At 33.8% G+C, this 25071-nt stretch overlaps 1 protein-coding gene across 5 annotated transcripts in view; it reads right to left on the bottom strand.

The window, feature by feature from the left end:
• Positions 1-25071, bottom strand: part of Jak2 (Janus kinase 2) — a 137072-nt gene that overhangs the window by 51519 nt on the left and 60482 nt on the right. For 4 of the 5 annotated variants that reach the window (XM_058571450.1, XM_058571452.1, XM_058571449.1 and 1 more), the window contains exons 5-7: positions 12549-12666; positions 11402-11554; positions 1644-1789 (exon numbers count right to left, since the gene is read on the bottom strand). In XM_058571450.1, coding sequence (XP_058427433.1) covers positions 1644-1789; positions 11402-11554; positions 12549-12666 — 417 coding nt within the window. The remainder of the gene's footprint in view (positions 1-1643; positions 1790-11401; positions 11555-12548; positions 12667-25071) is intronic. The other variant, XM_046420165.2, reaches the window with a different exon arrangement.

Genomic DNA, 25071 nt, shown 5'->3' with positions numbered 1-25071 from the left:
GATCTAAAAATTGGGTACTGAACTACTTTGAGAAACTTAGTGACAAAACAATGTCAAAAAAAAAGGAAGTCAACCACATTGACTTTTAATCTCGTAAGTATGTAACTTGTAAAATATTTCATCGTCAAAACTTAAGGAAAATCAAAGTATTCTTACATAGAAGTTCTGGGGGGGGGGTATACTAGAGATTGAACCCAGGGGTGCTCTATCACTGAACTACAGCCCCAACTTCCACCTCTTTTTATTTTTGATTTTCAGACAGGGTCTCATGAAGTTCTCCAGGCTGGCCTCAAACTTGCCATCCTCCTGCCTCAGCTTCCCAAGTTACGGGGATTATAGGCATGCACAACCATGCCCAGTTATATAAAACTTCTTTAAAAAGTGGAAATTTTGTAGACATTAAACCTATACAGTAGAAGTAGTGTTTCAAAGAACTGTAATTTAAAATTGTCATGATTGTCAAAATCCATGTAGCAGTATCCCTGTAGTACACTCTTTTAAGGTCTTCAGGGAATAGTCCGAGAAGGGCAATAGCTGGGTCAAATGGTGGTTCCATTCCCAGCTTTCCCAGGAATCTCCATACTGCTTTCCAAATTGGCCGCACCAGTTTGCGGTCCCACCAGCAATGTACAAGAGTACCCTTTTCCCCACATCCTCGCCAGCACTTGTTGTTGTTTGACTTCATAATGGCTGCCAATCTTACTGGAGTGAGATGGTATCTTAGGGTGGTTTTTATTTGCATTTCTCTGACTGCTAGAGATGGTAAGCATTTTTTCATGTACTTGTTGATTGATTGTATGTCCTCCTCTGAGAAGTGTCTGTTCAGGTCTTTGGCCCATTTGTTGATTGGGTTATTTGTTTTCTTATTGTTTAATTTTTTGAGTTCTTTGTATACTCTGGATATTAGGGCTCTATCTGAAGTGTGAGGAGTAAAAATTTGTTCCCAGGATGTAGGCTCCCTATTTACCTCTCTTATTGTTTCTCTTGCTGAGAGAAAACTTTTCAGTTTATATGCAGAATAATAATTTGGGGAATGCTGAGTTTGGATAACTTGTATAAACAGAATCCCTGAAGTACTTGTAAAATTTCATATTTGTGGGCTTCATCTTAGAATCTTCTCTTTTTCTATTTTTTGGGGGGAGGGGGGCACAGAGTGCTTAACTATTGAGCCACTCTCCCAGCTCTTTTCTTAAAATATGTTATTTAGAAACAGGGTCTTTCTATTGCTTAGGGAAGAATCTTCAATTTTAACAAGCCCCTCAGGTGATTCTAATGCAAGTAAAATACAGACCACAATTTGAGAAATACTGATTCAGATAATTTACACAAAAAAATCTGAGGATCTACTACCAAAATTATTCCTGCAGATGTTCTTTCCATTCATCTCATCTTACCTACCCTTTTCAGAATAAATGAATCAAACAATAAATTGATATTGATCATCTATGATACTTTCTGTAGCACTACAACTTTTTCAATAATTTCATCTTACAAAATATGTGTCATACACAAGAAAAATAGTTACCCATGTGATTTTTTATTATAAAATCAAAAGGTGGGGACAAACACAAAAAACACTAGTAAATTCTATAAAATCTCTAATTGTTCACATTTATGCATATGCATATGCAGCAGGAAATTACCTGATAGAGTTATAAATGGCCAGTGGAGTTTGATCATTTTCTTTGGCTATTCTCATCATATCTAACACTGCCATCCCAAGACATTCTTCCTGTGTTTCATGAGTCACAGGCACTTTTATCCATCCATGCACAAAATCATGCCGCCACTAAAAGAAACAAAAATATCTAAGGAAATATCTCAGCATAAATTTTAATCTGCTATCATATTTTAACCAATAACATAATTTCCAGAAAATATGTATTTAAAAGGCATAAGTCAAAAAACAGCATTAGAAACAAACTATAGCCCATATATTAATATAATCCTATCTCTCAGAGCCATGTTAGAATTCTGTAGTAATCATGAAATAATTTGTCCAAAATGGTCCTATTTCAAAGATATTTGGACAATGAAAGCTTATTGTTGTCTTCATTAGAATATAAGTACTTATTTTAAGGCTATGCAAGAAAAATGCTCACCATAGGAAATGTCTCATTTTCCTAATTCTTTTTTTTTATACCAGGGATTGAACTCAGGGACACTATACATCCCCAGCCCTACTTTGTATTTTATTGAGAGATAGGGTCTCACTGAGTTGCTTAGCACTTTGCTTTTGCTAAAGCTGGCTTTGAACTCATGATTCTCCTGCCTTAGCCTCCTGAGCTGATGGGATTACAGGCATGTGCCAACGTGCCCAGCCTAATTCATTTCCATGAGAGTACTGAATTATCTTGTAGATCAGAAAGCACTAGAATTCTTCCTAGCTTTGTTGAAATGGATCCATACTAATAAATTGATGACCATACAGTTTTATTTAACAAAAGAAATGCAAACATGATTTTTTTCCTGTAATGATCATATATTGAAATCAATTTTCAGTGATAAAAAGGCATAGGTCAACTCCTTCCTTGATTTTAATTTTGCCATAAAATTTTAGTAAAAAAATAATTTGCAAATGAAGACCAATTTAAATTGGGTTTGCAGCTATAGAACACACATGCTGTCAAACTATTTCACTGCGTGTGTTTTCAAACTGTATCTCCTACATAAAAATTACCTAAATTAAAATAGTAACCAATTATGTCCTGAATTCCACTTAAGTTAAAAGCATTATAATAGAGATTGTATTTCATACAAAGAAACACATAATACAGGCTTAGCCATCAAAAGGACTAAAATGTAGTTTAGAAGCTAAACATGAAAACAAATAATTTTAATGCCAGATACTTAAGAAGTGCCACAAAATTGCTGATTGAGGATATATGAGAAAGGTGAAATTGTATCCACTTAGGGTAAAGAGGAAAGGTTTCATGGTTCATTTAAAATGTTATGTAAACTTAAATGATGAAGAAATTTTTGATGAGTAAAAAATCAGTAAGAAAATAGAAAGAATGACAAAAACAAAGCAAAAGACATGTACAGAGATTCAAACCAGTTTGGTTGGGGGCAGAATATAGGTAATCTTGAATGAATTGACTCTATAAACAATAAAGATCTGGTTTTTAAAGCATCAGTTTCACCATATCTCTTTCAGTGCTAGAGCAGTAGCAGTCACAAATGTGCTTAAAGAAAATTAAATGTGCTCAGAGAAGTTCTAAGAGGCTGCTGTATGGCTCAGATAGAAGATAATAAGTATATGTTATAGAAAACAGAAGACATTAAAATTATCTCACCACTAGATAGATCCTCCAAACAAAAACTAAATAAAGAGGCTATAGAACTAAAAAATATAATTAATAATTTAGACTTAACAGACATATATAGAATCTTTCATTCATCAACAAATGAATACACTTTCTTTTCAGCAGCACACAGATCCTTCTCTAAAACTGACCACAGCTTAGGCCACAAAGCAACTCTTAGCAAATACAAAAAAGTAAAGATAATACCATGAATTCTATCAGATCATAATGAAATGAAATTAGAAATAAACAATAGAATAAAAATACAAGCTACTCTAACAAATGGAGACTCAATAATATGCTATTGAATGACAAATGGATAGCAGAAGAAATCAGGGATGAAATTTAAAAAAATACTTAAGAGGTAAATGAGAATTGCAATACAATATATCAAAATCTCTGGGACACTATGAAAGCAGTGCTAAGAGGAAAGTTCATTACATTAAGCCCATTCATTAAAAGAATAGAAAGACACAAATAAATAACATAATATCACATCGCAAAGCTCTAGAAAAAGAACAACAAACCAACACCAAAAGCAGTAGGAAACAGGAAATAAATAAAATCAGAGCTGACATCAATGAAACTGAAACAAAAAAAAATCAACAAAACAAAAAGTTGGTTCTTTGAAAAAGTTAATAAAACTAACAAATCCTTTGCCAAGCTAACAAAGAGGAAGAGAGAGAAAACTCAAAAGCCTAAAATTTGTAATGAAAAAGGAAATATCACAATGGACACTACTGAAAGACAGATGATACTCAAATTATTTTGAAAATTTATACTCAAATAAAATAGAAATTCTTGAAGACATCAACAATTTTTTTGAGACATATGACCTACCTAAATAGAATCAGGAGGACACAGGAAATTTAAACAGATAGATCTCAAGAAATGAAATTGAAGATGCAATCAAAAGCCTAACAACAAAGAAAAGCCCAGGACCAGACAGATTCTCATCCAACTTCTACAAGACATTCAAAGAAGAACTAACACCAATTCTCCTCAAATTATTCCATGAAATAGAAAAAGAAGGAAACCCTCCAAACTCATTCTATTAAGCTAGTATCACTCAGATACCAAAACCAAAAAAAGGAAATTTCAGACCAATATCCTTGATGAACATAGATGCAAAAATTCTTAACAAAATACTTGCAAATCACATACAAAGCCATGTTTAAAAGATATGCATTCTACTGTCATATATAAATTTAAAAAAAAGATAGTGCACCATGATCAAGTGGGGTTCAACCCAGGGATGTAAGGTTGGTTAAACATATGAAAATCAATAAATGCATCACATCAATACACTTACAACAGGAATCATATGATCATCTCAATAGATGCAGAAAAAAGCATTTGACAAAATACAGCATCCACTCACCTTTAAAATACTAGAAAAACTAGGGGAAATATGAACACACCTCAACACTGTAAAGTCTATATATGCTAAATCCAAGGCCAACATCATTCTAAATGGAGAAAAACTGAAACCATTCCCTCTAAAACCTGGAACAAGACAGGGATGCCCTCTTTCACCACTTCTATTCAACATAGTTCTAGAAACTCTAGCCAGAGCAATTAGACAGAAAGAAATTAAAGGGATACAAATAGGAAAAGAATAACTCAAACTATCCCTATTTGCTGATGACATGATTCTATATTTAGATGACCCCAAAAACTTTCAGAAATCATAAATGAATTAAGCAAAGTTGCAGGATATAAAATTAATACCCATAAATCAATTGCATTCCTATATATCAGTGATAAATCAACTGAAAGAGAAATTAGGAAAATAATCCCATTCACAAAAACTTTAAAACAATAAAATATTTGGGAATCAATTTACAAAAAGAGGTGAAGGACCTCTTCAATGAAAACTACAGAACTCTAAAGAAAGAAATTTTAGAAGACTGAAAGATCACCCATGTTTTTGGATAGGCAGAATCGATATTGTCAAAATGGCCATACTACCAAAAATGCTATATAGATTTAATACAATTCCTATTAAGATTCTGATGATTTTCTTCATAGAAATAGAAAAGGCATAAAATTCATTTGGAAAAATAAGAGGCCCAGAAAGTAATTCTCAGCAAGAAAAGTAAAGCAAGAGGCATTACAATATCAAATCTTAAAACATACTACAGTGTTATCATAACAAACATGGCATGGTATTGGCACCAAACACACATGAAGATCAATGGTACAGAACAGAAGACACAGAGACAAACCCACATAAATACAATAATCTCAGACTAGACAAAGGCACCATAAACATACATTGGAGAAAAGATAGCTTCTTCAACAAATGGTGCTAGGAAAACTAGAAATCCATATGAAGAAAAATGAAATCCTATTACCCTACACAAAACTCAACTGAAGTGGATCCAGAACATAGGCATTATATCAGAGACCCTACACCTACTAGAACAAAAAGTAGTCCCAAACCTCCATCATGTTGGCTTAGGAACCTACTTCCTCAACCAGATTACTAAAGCATGATTAGTAAAATCAAGCATCAATAAATGGAATAGCAACCCCACTAAAAAGCTTCTTCACAGCAAAGGAAACAATCAAGACTATGAACAGAAAGCCTACAGAATGGGGGAAAATCTTTGCCACCTGCACCTCAGACAGAGTATTAATCTCTAGGATATGTGAAGAACTCAAAAAACTTAACACATACAAAAAATATGTATGTGTTAAATAGGCAAAGGAACTGAACACTTTACAGAAGAAGAAAAAAATGTTCAACATCTCTAGCAATTAGAGAAATGCAAATTAAAACTATGCTGAGATTCCATCTCACACTAGTCAGAATGGCAATTACTAAGAATACAAGTAATAATGACTGTTGGCAAAGATGTGGGGAAAAGGGTTCACTCATACATTAGTGGTGGGACAGCAAAATAGTGCAACCACTCTGAAAAGCAGTATGGAGATTCCTCAGAAAACTTGGAATGGAACCACCATTTAACCCAGTTATCCCACTCCTTGGCTTATAGCCAAAGAACTTAAAATTAGCAGACTACAGTGATACAGCTACATCAATGTTCATAGCAGCTCAATTCAACAGATGAATGGATAAAGAAAATGGAATACACAATGGAATATTAATCATAAAGAAGAACAAAATTATGGCATTTTCCAGTAAGTGGATGGAACTGGAGAATATCATGCTAAGTGAAATAAGCAAGTCTCAGAAAACCAAAGGTTAAATGTTCTCTCTGATATGTGGATACTAACCCATAATAAGTGAGGGTAAGGAGTGGAAGTTTAGAAATTCATTGGATTAGATAAAGGAGAATGAAAGGAAGGGAGAGGAGATGGGAATAGTAAAGACACTAGAATGAATCAGACATAATTTTCCTATGCTCATAAATACACGAACAGTATAATTTCACATCATGTTCAACCACAAGAATGAAATCAAAACTGTAATGGGTTGCATCCCATGTATGTATCATATGTCAAAATACACCCTACTGTCATGTTTATCTAAAAATAACAAACTAAAAAAATAAAATAAAACTTACAAAATGTAAAAATAAATAAATAAATAAAGGCTGGATGGAACCTTAAAAAAAATACAGGTACAAATAAATGTTGACAAGGATGTAGGGAAATGGGTACACTCATACATTCCTGTTGGGACTGCAAATTTGTGCAACCACTCTGGAAAGCAGTATGGAAATTCCTTAGAAAACTTGGAATGGAACCACCATTTGACCCAGCTAACCCACTCCTTGGCTTATACCCAAAGGACTTAAAATCAGCATACTAAAGTAACACAGCCCATCACTGTTTATAGTAGCTCAATTCACAACAGCTAAGCTAAAGAACTAAACTATATGTCCTTCAACAAATGAATGGATAAACAAAATGTGGTATATATAAACAATGGAATATTACTCAGCCATAAAAAAGAAAAAATATGGCATTTTCCATCAATGGATGGAACTGGAGACTGTTATGTTAAGTGAAATAAGCCAATCTCCAAAAAAGAAAGGCTAAATGTTCTTCTTGATATGCAGAAGCTCACTCAACTATAGGTGGAGATTGAGAGGGGAGAGGAATGGAGGGAGGTTCACTGGATTGGACGGGGGGGCGGGTGGGGGGAATGGGGGAAAGGGAGGGGAAATGGAAATGGGAAAGACATTAGAATGAATTGGACATAACTTTCCTATGTTCATATATTAATACACAACCAATATAACTCCACATCATGTACAACCACAAAAATGGGAAGTTATACTCCATGTATGTATGATATTTCAAAATATATTCCACTTTCATATAAAAGTAAAAAGAATAAAAAAATTTTAAAGTTTTATAGAAATTTTTTAAGAACTTAGAAGATAAATAATTTGATTAAAAATAATAAATACACATTTTAAAGTGGTATTTGACTTTCTATTAATAAAATATAAATGATATTTCACTAAACAAAAATAAACTACACTTTTTAAAAAGTACAAACCAAAAAAAAAATCATTATTAACTGAACCAAAGGTCTAAATGTTAGTAATACAAAACTTACTTATTTAAGGAATAAGTTAGATTTCTCTCCCCTCAATTTTAAACACTTATTTCCTCACACTTTTGAAAATGGGCAAGTTATATTGTTTAAATAGGATGATCAATAACTAGATAGATTATTTCTAATAGCATGTTTTTTGTTCTATATGGCATACAAAACTAGCAGATAATAAGTTCTGCTTATCAGAAATTCTATTGAACTCATGATCAAAAGACAGTAAATATGTAAAAAAAATCAGTGAGGGCAAATATTGTATACAATATTTGTATACAAATATTTCTTAAGTCCTGGATTTCAGTTCTGTTTGTAATTTTTTTTGAAGAGCTACTATGTTATTTTCCAAAGAGGTTGAACCATTTATCATTTCTATAAGCAGTGTACAAGTGTTCCAATTTCTCCACATCCTTAGCAATACTTAGTTTTTTTATAATAACTGTCCTGATATGTGTGCAATGGTATCTCACTGTAATTTGAATTTTCATTTCCCTAGTGGTTACTGCTGTTATGGATCTTTTCATATGTTTGTTGGCCATATGTATATTTTTTTGGAGAAATGTCTGTGTGCACATGAATGCATCCGGACCTTTCCCTAACAGCATAAACAAAAATTAACTCAAAATTGATTGAAGGCTTAAATGGAAGAGCTAAAATATAAAACTCTTAGAAGAAAACATGGAGGAAAGGCTCATGCACTGGATTTGGCAATGATTTCTTGGGTATGACACCAAAAGCATAAGCAACAAAACAAAAAATAAAAAATTGGAATACATCAAAACATAAAAAGTTTTGTCCATCAAAAACACAAGCAACAGAGTGAAAAGGCAACATATGTAATAGGAAAATATATGTAAAAACATACACCTGATAAGGGATTAATGTTCAGAATACAGAAAGAACTCCTACAATTCAACAAGAAAAACAAACAACATGAATGAAAAGTGGGCAAAGGACTTGAATAGACATTACTCCAAAAAAGGATACAAAAATGATGAACACACATATGAAAAGATACTTAAAACATCACTAGCCACGAGAGAAATGCAAATAAGAAGCTTAATGATAAACCATTTCATATCCATCAGGACAGCTATTATCAGAAAAACAAAGTATTGTCAAATATGTAGAAAAATTGCAACACTTGTACACTACATGTAGGAATGAAAAATGGTGCAGCCACATTGAAAAACAGTATAGTAGCTCTCCAAAAACTTGCAAACAGAATTACTATATGATCCAGGAATTCAAATTGTGGATATATGTCCAAAAAAATTGAAAGCAGAGACTCAAATATATAATGAATGAATACATAAAATATAGTATAAGACATACAATGGAATAATATTATTCAGCTTTAAAAAGGAAGGAAATTCTCACACTTGCTACATTGCTTTTTCTGAGCATTTTATCACTCAAGTCTTGCCCCAGCTCCAAAATTAGCTGGTTGCTGACCAAACATGGATGAACCTTTAAGACATTATGCTAAGTAAATAAGCCAGCCACAAAAAAAGACAAAAGATGTTATAATTCCATTTGTATGAGGTATTTAAGACAGGCAAATATGTACAGATAGAAAGTAGAATGGTGATTGACAAGGCCCAGGGAAGGAAGAAATGGAGAATTACTTTTTAATGGGTATGAAGCTTTAGTTTGGAAAGATGAAAAGTGTTCTAGAGATGGAGGGTTGGTGATTTTTGTAAAATAATGTGAATATACTTAATTAATGTGAATGAACTATATACTTAATAATGGTTAAAATGGTCAATTTTTATGTATTTTTACATAATAAAAACAAATTGGTTTACCCTGTCTCTAAATAAAAATACAAAAAGGGCTATGGCTGTGACTCAGTGGTCAAGTGTCCCTGAGTTCAATCCCTGGTAACCAAAAACAAAAACAAAATTGGTTGACTTCAAACCCCAATAAGGTAAATATTTTCTGATTTATTGCTCATAAACTTAACAAGCCTTACTGGGCTTTTTGGAAATGTGAGGCATGAGGATCTATAGGGTTATTTCCTATGACATTGGCAAATTTTATTTAGAACTCCTTAATTTAATAATACCTTATGAATATCTTTACCCAAGAGCACTGTCTTTTCTTTTCTTTCTTTAGTTTCTATTCATTTGACTCCAACAACACATGAAAACAAAAGTTATTTAATAATAAAATATTTCAATTAAGATGAAAGAGAAGAAAATATTATGAAACATTCAAACACAACACAAAATTTAGTATAACAGTATTAATGAACAAATGGCTAAAGCACAGCTCTTAGAATATCAATATCCAGTAACATTCCTATGAGGACTTAAAATATCAATATCCAGTAACCTTCCTATGAGGACCTATTCAAGCTATCATAGATCATTTTTTGTATTGCTTTCTTTACTTTTCAATACCCACCGTTTAAGTCCAAAATTAACCAGAAAAAGAAAACACTCAAGTGGGAAGGGGTATATATTCCCCAAAGATAAACTTAAAATAACCCTTTTAACTCTAAACTTTTTAAATTTGGATTCATCAGGACTTAGTGCTGCGGAAAGGCATATGTGTCCAAAAAACGTGCATAAGCCCAAGGTACTTTGGAAGGATATTCTAACAGGACAATGGAAAGGTCCTGACCCAGTAATTGTCTGGAGTCGGGGGTCTGTTTGTGTGTTTCCACAGGGAGAACAGCAGCCGATTTGGATTCCAGAAAGATTAACTAAAGCGATTTCTACAGACCAAAAAGAAGATGATTTGGCTCAAATCCATAACAACTGATATCCAAAACTCCAGTTTGGCTATTCTTACATCTGCAACAGAACCAGGATGCTTTTTTCAATATCTATTTTATTATTGCCCTTTGCCATATCATGAAGTTCTATTTTGTTTTTTGAGCTCATACAGACCTAGGTTAATGTTTTGCTGATCAGTTCTATTTTTTGACTATAGAGTTTTTAAACATTGCAATGGAGATTTCACCTGTAAAAAGTTATAAGGCCTTTACTATAATGTTATGTGTTGTATGTATTATATTATGTGTGCACACTTGTGTTTTGTGTTATATGTTTGAATGTATGTATGTCCATATATCATATATGATGAGCGCTCATGATAAAATGGATCCAAATATTTTTTTTTCACGTGATTTATATGGTTTAATTTAAATTGGGTAAACAACTGTTGAGGATTGTTTTAATATGTAAACAAAAGAAGGTTAACAGATCTGTTTGTTTACTTTCACCTTTCCTTTTCATTATATTTAATAATTCTCTTAAAGATAATGTAAATTGTTAAGAAAATTGTTTTCTTTTAGCCATTATTGTTTTCTTTAGCCATTATTGCCAGAATTCCTATCTTCATCCCAGTGCCGGTGAAGACAATGTAAATTGTTAAGAAAATTGTTTTCTTTTAGTGCCTTCTGTAATGTTACATAATTTTTTCTTTAGCCATTATTGCCAGAATTCCTATCTTCATCCCAGTGCTGGTGAAGTCAAAGATAAAACCAATCTACAGCTTCTACAATAGCCATCACTGAACTGCTTGCAGAACTTGCCTGGACACATTGTGAGCTCACCTGTATGCATTGTGAACTATCTGTTGGTGCAGCGACTTGTGGTAGTGTTGGGGTATTTTTGCTGATGATGTCATTGGTGGTACAATTTTTCCAAAAGGAGCCGTCAATTGGCTTGGTGTATCTTCCTCCCTTCTGCTTGTCATGATCGTCCAGCTAAAATTTGGGGGCCAACAGAGGTGAGGCAAAGAACCTCACCCCCCCCGCTGGTACAAAGACCTCTCCACAGGTGTGGCTGTATACTGGACCGGTAGTCAGTGACGGGTAAGATCCAATTGCAATGGTACCAACCTAAGGACCATATGTACTATTGGACAACCTAAGGCAGGCACGGTCCCTAAGCCACATACTTGTTGTTTAAACAGAGAGGGGGAGATGTTGAGAGCCACAGCCGAAGGGGCCCCAGCAAACTTCCAGCTGCCAGCAAACTTCCAGCTGCCGGCTGATGATTGGCTCACAGCGGCCCCAGCAACATCTAGCTGATTGGCTCCTCGGCCCCAGCAACATCTAGCTGATTGGCTCCTCTGCGGTGATGCTCATTGGGCTGTTTCCCTGCCCTTTCAGACCACGGAGCTGCTCATTGGGGGACTTTTTTGGCTCCGCCCACGTGACCCAGCCAATCGGCCTCAAGAGCAGGAGGATTGTGGGAGGGGGAGAGAAGCTTGTGGGGGAGAGAGAGGCTTGTGGAAAGCCGGTGGTGGCAGTTGAGGCTCTGAGGGTTTTTTCCTGAGAGGCTGTTTTGTTTGGCGTGTGTGGTTCTAAAAATAAAGTTAGTTTCTTTTGACAAGTGGCTCCTGATTGTGCCCAGCCAGACTGCGGCACTCAAGAAATTGTACTGTCTAGTATTTCAGCCACATAGGTCCATGTGACTCATAGTGTAAAACTCAGTGTACACTTTGTGAAATCCTTAAAATGATCTAAAGCCCTAAAATAAAAGAAAATTTAAAAAGATCAATTCAACAAATCCATTTAAAATAAATTCTAGTATTCATAAATCATGAGATTAAAACTTACTGTTAAAAAGACTATCTCTACACCCGCCGTGCAACACAGAACTCAGTTTTCCCAGATGAAGTTTCCCCTGATTAAGAGATATACTACATGAAAAGATATTTATCACTTACTGCACATACAAATAATATAATCATACCTGAGCAAAAAGATAAGACATGACAAAGTCATCAAGAAGAGGAGCTTCCGCACCTCGAGATATCCCGTGCCGATAAGTTCTGTTGCTGCCACTGCAATACCAGTGAGGAAAGTAAAATCTAAAAGACAGTTAAAACAGTCCATTAGCCTCTAAAGAGATCAAAATATAAACATTTTATATAAATAACCACTTTCAGCATAATTAAAGGTGTCTTTTCTTATCAGAAAACCTATGGATAAGACCTTGATAATAATGTAGATAGAAAATACAAGAAACACAAGGGTAAAATCAATATATTGCTTACTTTGATGCAATATAGAATGTAGAATATAGAAATAATCATAGGTAACAGAATTGTAGAAATAAAACGTTAAAAATGCTTAATTCATTAACATCAGTAAAGGAATCAAAATGTTAAATTGGGGTGAAAAAATAATTACTTCTTCTTTTAGAGAAATGGAAATTAAAACTATCCTTCAAATAATAAACAAGTACTCTCTATTGATTCGGTTGATAGTATTCAATTTAATGTTCTGTAAAATATCCACAGTGTTGTATCAACATCACTATAATGTAAGTATTTTGCTGAAGATTTTTATAACTATATAAAGTATACTGATCTGTATCTTTCTTTTCTTCTAGGTATCTTTGAATTAGTTACCATAGAATACAGCTGGAAGGTATTCACACATTTTCTACTTCTTGTGAATAACTGGTAATAATTCTTTAAATGTTTGATAGAATTAACCAGTTAAACCATTTGGGCCTGAACTTTTCTTCATGGGGAGTTTTCTTGAGTTATGAGTTCATTCTCTTTACTAGTTATAGATCTACTTCGACTTTCTATTACTTCTTTTGTTAGTTACTATGATTTGAATCTTTCTAGGCATTTGTGCATTTCGTCTTGGTTGCCGAATTTGTTAGCAGAAAATTGTTTCTGATAATCCTTTTTATTTCTATAGTCATAATGATGTTCCCTTTCCCATTCCCAATTTTAATAACTTTTCTTCTCTCATTTTCAGTCTAGTCAAAAGCAGGTCAAGTTTGTTGATCTTTTCAAAGAACTTTCTCTCTCTATTGTGTTTCTAAATTTCATGTATTTCTACTCTGACCTTTATTATTTCCTTCCTTCTACTTGCTTTAATTTATTGTTCTCTTTCTACATTTTCTTTTCTCTTGTTTCATTTTTTTTTAATACCAGGGATTGAACCCAAGAGCACTTAACCACTGAGTTATATGTCTAACCCACTCCTTTTTAAATATTTTATTTAGAGAAAGGGTCTCTTTAAGTCATGTGGAATCTAAGTTACTAATCCTCCTGCCTCTGCTTCTGGAGCCACTGGGATTACAGGCATGTGCCACCATGCCCAGCTTCTTAATGGGAAAGTTACAGATCTGGAATGTTTTCATTTTTAACATAGGTGCTTATAAATAAAAATCCCCCTTCTAAACACTGCTTTAGTTGCATAGGGCAAATCTGACAATTTGGGTTTTCATTTTCAGTCACATCAAAGTATTTTCTGTTTTTCCCTCCTTTGACTCTTTGGCTGTTTAGAAGTGTGTTGGTAATAACCATATGTTTGCAAATTTTCCAGTTTTCCTTCTGTTACTAATTTTTAATGTAATTCCACTGTGGTAAGAGAACATACATAGTATGATTTCATCTTTCTTGTTTTTATTGAGACTTGTTTTACAGTTTAACATATACTGGAGAATGGTCAATGTGTACTTTAAAATAAGGTATATCACGTGTTGTTGAATGGAATGTTCTACATAAGTCTGTGTATCTATCTGTTTTATAGTGTTGTTCAAGTCTTCTATTTCCTGGTTATATTCAATATAATTGTCCCCTCTGTTACTGAAAGTGGGATACTGAAGTCTCCAAATATTGTTCAATTGTCCATTTTTTCCTCATTCTATTTGTTTTTGATTCATATATTTTGGGTCACTACTGTTACAATTCATTTTTGTCTGTAATTGTTATGTCTTCCTAATGAATTGGCCCATATCTTTATAAAATGGTTCCTTTTATTTCTAGCAATAATTTTTGTCTGAAGGTCTATTTTGTCTGATATTATAGTATAATTATTATGTGTCTTTTGTTCACTGTATACCTAGTAAATCTTTTTTATTACTTGTTTCTCACTTTTTGTCATATAACAATAGGTATCTTTTAACTGTGATTGCAATATTGCAATCTTGCTGCCTCAGCCTTGCAAGCAGCTGCAATTACAAGTGTGCACTATCACACCAGGTTTGACTGTATTTTCTCTACCCATTCATCTGTTGATGGGCACCTACACTGATTCCATACCTTGGATTTTAAGCACAGTGCTACAATAAACATGGAACTGTAAGTTCTTTTATTTTCTTTTTTATAATTTATTCTTTCTAGTTAAATACAATACCAGGATACACTCTGACATTATCACAAAGGTATAGAACTCAACCCACTCCAATTCAACACCAGCACTTCCCCCCCACACCGGTGCCTGCTCCCCTTCGATCCATTTTGTTTTGTTTGTTTTGTTTTGTTTAATTAGTGTCCTGTAAGCACCCATAATGCCAGGACCCACTATGCCACATCCATGCATGCACATACAAAAGTTTAGTCAGATTCATTCACTGGTCTACTCTTTTCCCATTCCTTCTTCCTCCTCTATTCCACTAATTTTTCCTGTTTTGATGAAATTTCCTCATCCCCTTCTTTTTTCCTTTCCTTTTTTTATTTCCCCCTCTTATATTATGGATTAGCTTCCATATCAGAGAAAACATTCATCATTTGATTTTTTTTTTGAATTGACTTATTTCACTCTCGAGTTCACACTCTTATTTCAGTCGCCAATTCCATTCATTTACCAGAAAATACCTAATTTCATTCTCTTTTATGGTTGAGTACTACTTCACTTTGTATGTATACCATATTTTCTTCATCCATTCATCTGTTGATTCCATAGCTTGGCTATCATGAGTTGAGCTAATATAAACATGGATGTGGCTGCATCACTTTACTATGCTGATTTAAAATATTTTTAATATATTCCAAGGAAGGAATAGTTGGGTCATATGATGGTTCCATTCCTAGTTTTTTGAGGAATCTCCATAATGTCTTCCAGATTAATTTGCAGTCCCACCAACAACGTATGAGTGTACCTTTTCCCCTACATCATAACATTTTTGTTATTTGTTTCTTGATAATTGACATTCTGATTAGAATGAGATGAAATCTCAATGTAGTTTTGATTTGAATTTCCCTAATTGCTAGAGATGCTAAATAGTTTTTCATATATTTGTTGAACATTTGTATTTCTTCTTTTGAAAAGTGTCTGTTTAGTTTTTTGCCCATTTATTGATTGGGTTTTTTCTTTTTTTTAGCTTGAAATTTTTTGAGTTCTTTGGATATTAATATCTTATCTGAGAAAGAGGTGGCAAAGATCTCCGCCCATTCCAGAGGCTCTCTCTTTATACTCTTAATTATTTCCTTTGCTGTTAAGAAGCTTTTTAATTTGGTGCCACGCCATATATTGATTTTTTTTTATTTCTTGTGTTCTATGAGTCTTGTTAAGGAAGTTGGTTCCTGTGCTGACATGTTGGAGAGTTGGACCTCCATTTTCTTCTAGCAATTGCAGGATCTCTGGTCTAATTCCTAGGTCTTTCAGTCAGCTTTGGTACACAGTAAGAGATGGGTTAAATTTCATTCCATTACATATGGATTTCTAGTTTTTCCAGCACCATTTGTTAAAAAACCTGTCTTTTTTCCACTGTATGTTTTTGGCACCTTCATCTAATATCAGATAACTGTATTTATGTGATTTTTAATCTCTGTGCTTTCTATTCTATTCCACTGGGTTTTGTGCCTGTTCTATTATCATGCTGGTTCTGTTACAATAGATCTGTAGTATAATTTGAGGTCTGATATTGCTTCACTTTTCTCATTAAGGATTACTTTAGCTATTCTGGGTCTCTTATGTTTCCAAATGAATTTCCTTAATGCTTTTTCTAGTTCTGAGAAGAATGTCATTAGAATTTTGATGGGGATTGCATTGAATCTATATAGCACTTTTGGTAGTATGGCAATTTTGACAGTATTAATTCTGTCTATCCAAAAACACATGGTAGGGGCTGGGGATGTGGCTCAAGTGGTAGCACGCTCGCCTGGCGTGCGTGCGGCCCGGGTTCGATCCTCAGCACCACATACAAACAAAGATGTTGTGTCCGCCGAAAACTAAAAAAAAAAATAAAATAAATATTAAAAAAAAAAAAAAAAAACACATGGTAGGTCTTTCTATCTTCTAATGTGTCTTGAATTTCTTTATTTAGTGTTCTGTAGTTTTCATTTTAAAGTCTTTCACCTCTTGCTAGTTTGATTCCCAAGTATTTTATTTTATTTTTTGATGCTATTGTTAATAAGATAGTTTTCCTAATTTCCAATTCAGCAGATTCATCATTGGAGTATAGGAAAAGTAATGATTTATGGGTGTTGACTTTATATCCTGCTACTTTGCTGAATTTATTTATGAGCTCTAGAAGTCTTCTGGTGGAGTTGTTGTTTTTTGGTTTTTTTTTTTTTTTGATCTTCTAAATATAGAATTATGTCATCAGCAAAGAGATAAGCTCTTGAGCTCTTCTTTTCTTATTTGTATCCCTTTAATTTCCTTTTCAATTGCTCTGACTAGAGTTTTAAGGTAATGTTGAATAAGAATAGTGAAAGTGGGTGTCCTTCTCTTGTTTCTATTTGTAGAGGAAATGCTTTAGTTTTTCTCCATTCAGTATAAAGTTAGCCTTAGGTTTGTCATACACAGCCTTTAAGTTCCTTCTATCCCTAGTTTTTCAAGTGTTTTTAAATGTGAATGGATGCTGTGCTTTGTCATATGCTTTTTCTCCATCTATTAAGATAATTATGTGATTCTTGACCTTGACTCTATTTACATATTTACATACATTACATTTACTGATTTCCACGTTAAGCCAACCTTGCATTTGATCATGGTGCACTATCTTTTTAATGTATTTTTATATAAGGTTTGCCTATATGTTATTACAAATTTTTGCATTTATGTTCATCAAGAATATTGGCCTGAAGTTTTCCTTCCTTGATATGTCTCTGCTTTTGGTATCAGCATGATACTGGCTTCACAGATTGAGTTCGGCAGTGTTCCCTACTTTTCTAATTCATGAAATAATTTGAGAAGAATCAGTATTAGTTCTTTAAAGGTCTGATAGAACTCAGTTGAGAATCCATCAAGTCCTGGGCTTTTCTTTGTTGAAAGGTTTTTGATAGCTGCTTCAATTTCATTATTCAATATTGATCTGTTTAAGTTTACTATATCCTTAAGGTTCAATTTGCATAGGTCATAGGTCTCTAGGAATTTATCAATATCTTCAAGGTTTTCTAGCTTATTGGAGTATAAATTTTCAAAACAGTTTCTGATGACCTTCTGGATTTCACTAGTGTCTATGGTGATACTTCCTTTTTATGTCAGTTTTTTTTTTTTTTTTTTAGTGTTTTCTCTTTTTCTTTTGTTTACTTTGGCTAAAGGTTTATTAACCTTATATATCTTTTCAAAAAATAAATCTTGCTGTACCCCAAGGTCTTTTCTCTGAGCATGGCCTCGGACCTGAATTCTGACGCTATCTACCTGGTTGCTGCAGCTGAACCAGAATTATCCTGTCAATCAACCGCCACCTGTACCGCTATCACAATTGATGCTGGCTCTGATTCCACTGCTGCCAACCTAAGATCACCTGGAGGTCTTCTTTCTGGGTGCTACAGCCACAGTAGAAATCACTGCCTGGAATGCAACTGAAGCCAACATTGCTGCTGATCCCTAGAGATCGCCTGGTGATGCTAGCCCCATAGCTGCAGTTGCAGCTGCCTCTGCAGCCACCGCTACTGCTGACCCTTTGCCTACTGCCAACAATAACCACTACTACTGCAGCTTCAGGGGAGACTCCAGGTTTGGTTGCACATGCTGTACCCATTTTTGGGACACCAGTCAGGGCCTGGAGCCGGGGTGCCAGCAGTTTTATCACCACAAGAGCCTCTGTCTGGGAACTCCATCTGGGACCAGTGTGGGAGTCCCTGCAGGTTTGAAGAAGCCTGGGATCTTCCTGCTGCATTTCGGGGTTGCTTCTTTGCATGAGTGTATCCCTGGTGGTCTCTCTGCAAGTAGGAGCAGCACTGAGATCTTGGGACTGCACTGTGGCTGAGCCTGAAGTACCTGAAGCCAAATCAGTGGGATAGAGACTGATTTTGCGAGGACTGATCTGGGTTTGGTGATCCCGAGAGACGTCAAAGAGAGGATTGAGAAACTGACAGAGACAATTCAACTTTCCAGCAAGATTTATTTTATTTTATTTTATTTTTTGATTTACTAATGTCTCTTACTATATTTGGATCAGAATATTTTTTAAGCATCAGTATGTAGAGGACAATGATATATAAATGGTGTTTTGCAGTTTTGTTGTATTCTTATGTCTTTAATTTTTTTTTCTCTTTATTCGTATTCTTCCTCTCTTGTCTATTTTCTTGGATTTTCTTTCCAACTTTTCTCTAATCAACAGCCAAATATAGAATAATGTGATTCTATATTTAGAAGATCCAAAAAAGACATAGACTGGCAGATAGGATTAAAAAGCAAGATGCAACAATATGCTGTCTCCAAGAGACTCACCTCAAGGGCAAAGACATCCACAGGCTGGTGAAAGGATGGGAAAAAACTTATCACTCATATGGACTGCATAAACAAGCAGGGGTTTCCATTCTAATTTCAGATAAAGTAGACTTCGAACCAAAGTTAATCAGAAGACACAAAGAAGGACATTTCATACTTCTTAAGGGAAGTAAATATAAGCAAGATGTAACAATTATAAATATTTATGCCCCAAACAATGGAGCATCTGTGTACATCAAACAAATCCTTCTCAATTTCAAGAGTCAAATAGACCACAATATAATACTGGGTGGCTTCAGTACACCTCTCTCACTACTGGGCACATCTTCCAAACAAAAACTAAATAGGGAAACTATAGAACTAAATAATACAATCAATAATTTAGACAAAACAGACATACATAGAATATTTCATCCATCAATGAGCAAATATACTTTCTTCTCAGTAGCACATGGATCCTTCTCTAAAATAGACCATATCTTATGCCACAAAGCAACTCTTAGTAAAGAGAGAAAGAGAGAAAGAGAGAGAGAGAGAGAGAGAGAGATAAGACCCTGCATTCTATCAGACCACAATGGAATGAAATTAGAAATCAATGATAAAATAAAAAATAGAAGCTACTGTAACAAATGGAAACTAAATAATACACAATTAAATGATGAATGAAGAGTAGAAGAAAACAAAGATGAAATAAAATAATTCTTAGAGGTAAATGAGAACACTGATATAACATATCAAAATCTCTAGGACACTATGAAGTCAGTATTAAGAGGCAAGTTTATTGCATTGACCTCATTCATTAAAAGAATAAAAAGTCAAAAAATAAATGACTAACACTACATCTCAAAGCCCTAAAAAATGAACAAATCAATGCCAAAATCAGTAGAAGACAGAAAATAATTAAAATCAGAGCTGAAATTAATGAAATCTAAACAAAAGAAACAATTGAAAAAATTGACAAAACAAAAAGTTGGTTCTCTGAAAAAATAAATAAAATAGATAAACCCCTGGCCATGCTAATGAAGAGAACAAGAGAGAAAACTCAAATTACTGAAATACAAGATGAAGAAGGAAATATCACAATGGACACATCTGAAATACTGAAGATAATTAGAAACTATTTTGAAAATTTATACTCCAATAAAATAGAAAATATCAAAGGCGTTGACAAATTTCTAGAGGCATATGATCTTACCCAAACTGAATGAGGAGGTCATACATGATTTAAACAGATCAATTTCAAGTAATAAAATAGAAAATACCATCAAAAGTCTACCAACCAAGAAAAGCTCAGGACCAGATAGATTCTCAGCCAAGTTCTACAAGACTTTCAAAGAAGAATTAACATCAATACACCTCAAAGAATTCCATGAAATAGAAAAGGACGGAATCCTTCCAAACTCATTCTATGAAGCTAATATCACCTTGATACCAAAACCAGACAAAGACACATCAAGGAAAGAAAATTTCAGACCAATATCCCTGATGAATATAGATGCAAAAATTCTGCCAAATCGCATACAAACACATATTAAAAAGATAGTGTTCCACAATCAAGTGGGATTCATCCCAGGGATGCAGGGTTGGTTCAACATATAGAAATCAATAAACTTAATTCAACATATTAACATACATATTAACATACATAAAAACAAAAATCATATGATTATCTCAATAGATGCAGAAAAAGCATTTGACAAAATACAGCACATCTTCATGTTCAAAACACTAGAAAAACTAGGGATAGTAGGAACATATACCTCAACATTGTAAAAGTTATATGCTAAACCCAGGGCCAGTATCATTCTAAATAGAAAAAAACTGAAGACATTCCTTCTAAAAACTGGAACAACACAAGAAATATCCTCTCTAACCATTTCTATTTAGCATCATCACCCTTGAAACTCTAGCCAAAGCAATTAGACAGAAGAAAGAAATTAAAGGGATACAAATAGATAAAGAAGAACTCAAACTATCACTATTTACTTATGACATGATTTTATATCTAGAAAATCCACAAAATTCCACCAGGAAACTTCTTGAACTAACAAATGAATTCAGCAAAGTGGCAGGATATAAAATCAACACCCATAAATCAAATGTATCCCTATACATCAGCAATGAATCCACTGAAAGAGAAATTAGGAAAACTTCTCCATTCACAATAGCCTCAAAAAAACAAAATTCCTGGGAATCAATCCAACAAAAGAGGTGACAGGCCTCTACAATGAAAACTATAGAACTCTAAAGAAAAAAATTGAAGAAAATCTCAAAAGATGGAAAGATCTCCCATGCTCCTGGATAGGCAGAATTAAAATTATCAAAATAGCCATACTACCAAAAGTGTTATACAGATTTGATGCAATTCCTATCAAAATCGCAATGACAGTCTTCATAGAAACAGAAGAAGCAACATGGAATTTATTTGGAAAGATAAGAGACCCAAAATAGCTAAAGCAATGTATAGCACGAAAAGTGTGACAGGAGGTGCCATAATACCAGATCTTAAACTATACTACAGAGCTATAGTAACAAAAACGGCATGGTATTGGCACCAAAATAGACTTGTAGACCAATGATACAAAATAGAGGACACTGAGATAAACCCATATAAACTAGACAAGAAGGCCAAAAACATTCACTTGAGAAAAGATAGCCTATTCAACCAATGGTACTAGCAAAACTGGAAATCCATATGCAGCAAAATGAAATTAAACCTTTACCTCTCACCCTGCACAAAAATCAACTCAAAGTAGATCAAATACTTAGGCACTAGAACAGAGACCCTGTGCCTAATAGAAGAAAAAAATAGGCCCAGATCTTCACCACATTGGCCTAGGATCTGACTTCCTTAACAAGATTCCTAAAGCACAAGAAGTAAAATCAAGAATCAATAAATGTGATGCATTCAAATTAAAAAGTTTATCAGCCAAAGTAACAATTAATAACATGAGAGAGCCAGCATATTCAGAGAAAATCTTTACCACATGCACCTCTGACAAAGCATTAATCCCTAGGACATACAAAGAACTCAAAAAAGTTAATACCAAAAAAAAAAATAACCCAATCAATAAATTGGCTAAGGAACTGAAAAGACACTTCACAGAAGAAGAAATTCAATCAATCAACAAATATATGAAAAAGTTTTCAACATCTCTAGCAATCAGAGAAATGCAAATCAAAACTCCTCTAAGATTTCATCTTACACCTGTCAGAATGGAAATTATCAAGAATACAAGCAACAATAAATGTTGGCAAGGATGTGGTGAAAAGGTATACTCATACATCGCTGGTGGGACTAAAAATTGGTGCAATTACTATGGAAAGCAGTATGCAGATTCCTCAAAAAACTGGGAATGAAAGCAGCATTTGACCCAGCTATCCCACTATTTGGTTTATACACAAAAGACTTAGAATCAACGTACTACAGTAACGCAACCACCTCAGTGCTTATGGCAGCTCAATGCACAATAGCTAGATTATGGAACCAACCTAGGTGTCCCTCAATAGAAGAATGGATAAAGAAAATATGGTACACATACTCAATGGAATATTACTCAGCTTTAAAGAAGAGTGAAAGTATGGTATTAGCCAGTAAATGCTCGGAGCAGGAAAATATCATGCTAAGCAAAATAAGGCAATCCCACAAAACCAAAGGCCTAATGTTTTCTCTAATATTCGGATGCAATTCACAATAAGGCAGAGAGAGCACTAGGGAAGAATATAGTTACCTTAGATTAAGTAGAGGGAAGTGATGGGAGGGGGATTATGGGAACGTGAAGATAGGAAAAATGGTGGAATGAAACCGACATTATTACTGTATGTATATATATGACTACATGACCAATGATTCTGTAACATGTACACTCAGAAAAAGAGAAATCATATCCCATCTATGTATGATCCCCCAAAGTACATAAATGCATTCTACTGTCATATATAACTAATTAAATCAAGTAAAAAAATTAAAAATAAGTAAATCTTAGTTGTTGATCTTTTGTATTTTTTTATTCTTAAGGTCATTGATTTTGATTCTGATTTTAATTATTTCATGTCTTCTACTGATTTTCATATAGGTTTGTTCTTATTGCTCTAGGGACTTGAGATATAATGTTAGATTTATTTGTTATCTTTCTACTATTTAGATGTATGAACTCAATGTTATAAATTTTTCTCTTAGAACTGCCTTCATAGTGTCCCAGAGATTTTGATATATCACTATTCTCATTTACTTCAGAGAATTTTTTTTATTTCTCCCCCAATTTCTTCTGCTATCCATTGGTCATTCAGATGTATATTATTTAATCTCCACATATTAGATTGGTTTCTGGAGGTTTTTTTTGAATCTTATCTAGATTTCTAATTTGATTCTATTATGATCTAATAGAATATAAAGTATTAGCTCTATTTTTTTGTATTTGCTAAGATTTGCTTTGTGACCTAAAATATGGTCTATTTTAGAAAATGTTCCATGTGCTGCTGAGAAAAAAGAAATACAGTTTTTCATTAATGAACAAAATATTCTATAGATGTCTTTTAGGTCCATATTATTAATTGTATGTTTTAGTTCTATAGAATCTTTATTAGTTTATGTCTGGATGATCTATCCAGTAGTAAGAAAGGTGTATTAGAGTAACCCTGTATTATTGGACTGTGGTCTATTTGATTCTTAATGTTGAGAAGGGTTTGTTTTATATATGTAGAAGCATCATCATTGGGGTATAAATACTTACAATCATTATATCTTGTAGTTGTATGATTTCCTTAACCAGTATGAATTTACCTTTGTCTCTTTTGATTAATTTTGGCTTGAAGTCCACTTTGTCCAATATGAGATAGCTACCCCTGCTTGTTTATGAGTACCATTTGAATGATATGTCTTTTCCCATCCTTTCACCTTCAGTCTGTAGATGTCTTTGCCTATGTGGTGAGTCTCTTGATGAGAGCATATTTTTGGATCTTGTTTCTTAATCCAATTTACAACCTATGTCTTTTAAGAATTTAGATCATTTACATTATATGTTATTATAGAGAAATGATTTTTATTTTCTGTAATTTTAATTTATTTCTAATGTTAGAATCTGACTTTACTCTCCCCTAATGGACTATTCTTCTAGTATAATTTATCCCCATGCTGGTTTTCATTTCTTCAAAAATATTTCATTGAGTATATTTTATAGGAAAGGCTTTCTGGTTATTCTTTTATCTTCTGTTTAACATTGAGATTTTTATTTCATCTTTAATTCTGAAGCTTAATTTTGCTGAGTATAGGATTCCTGGTTGGCATCCATTTGCTTTTGGAGCTTGGTATATATTATCCCAAACCCTCCTGGGCCCTTAGGGTCTAGGTTGAGGAATAAGTTGAAATCCAGATTGGTTTACTTCTAAATGTGACAGGTCATTTTTCTCTTGCAGCTTTTAAAAGTCTATCATTCTGTATGTGAGGCATTTTCATTTTAATGTGGATGTAATAATAATGGAGTGGATCTATTGAGACTTTTTATATTTTGAGTCCTATATGCCTCTTGTATTTGTATTTCAATTTCATTCTTTTTTTTTAATTGTTTTTTACTTGTAGTTGGACACAATACCTTTATTTCACTTATTTATTTTTATGTGGTGCTGAGGATTGAACCCAGGGTCTCACATGTGCAAGGCGAGTGCTCTACCGCTGGGCCACAACTCCAGCCCTCAATTTCATTCTTAATATTTGGAAATTTTTTGATTAGTTCACTGAAAAGATTGTACATCCCTTTAGCTTGTATGTCAAGCTAAACCTATCCCCCAATAACTCTTAAATTTCACCTCTTGATGTTATTCCAGATTTTTTTAATATTCTGGTCATGGAC

Source organism: Marmota monax, unplaced genomic scaffold (assembly GCF_021218885.2).
Source record: "Marmota monax isolate L192 unplaced genomic scaffold, Marmota_monax_Labrador192_F-V1.1 WCK01_AAM20220418_F8-fsc00277, whole genome shotgun sequence".
Classification (NCBI taxonomy): Eukaryota; Metazoa; Chordata; class Mammalia; order Rodentia; family Sciuridae; genus Marmota; species Marmota monax.
This window is presented reverse-complemented; position numbering and strand designations above follow the sequence as displayed.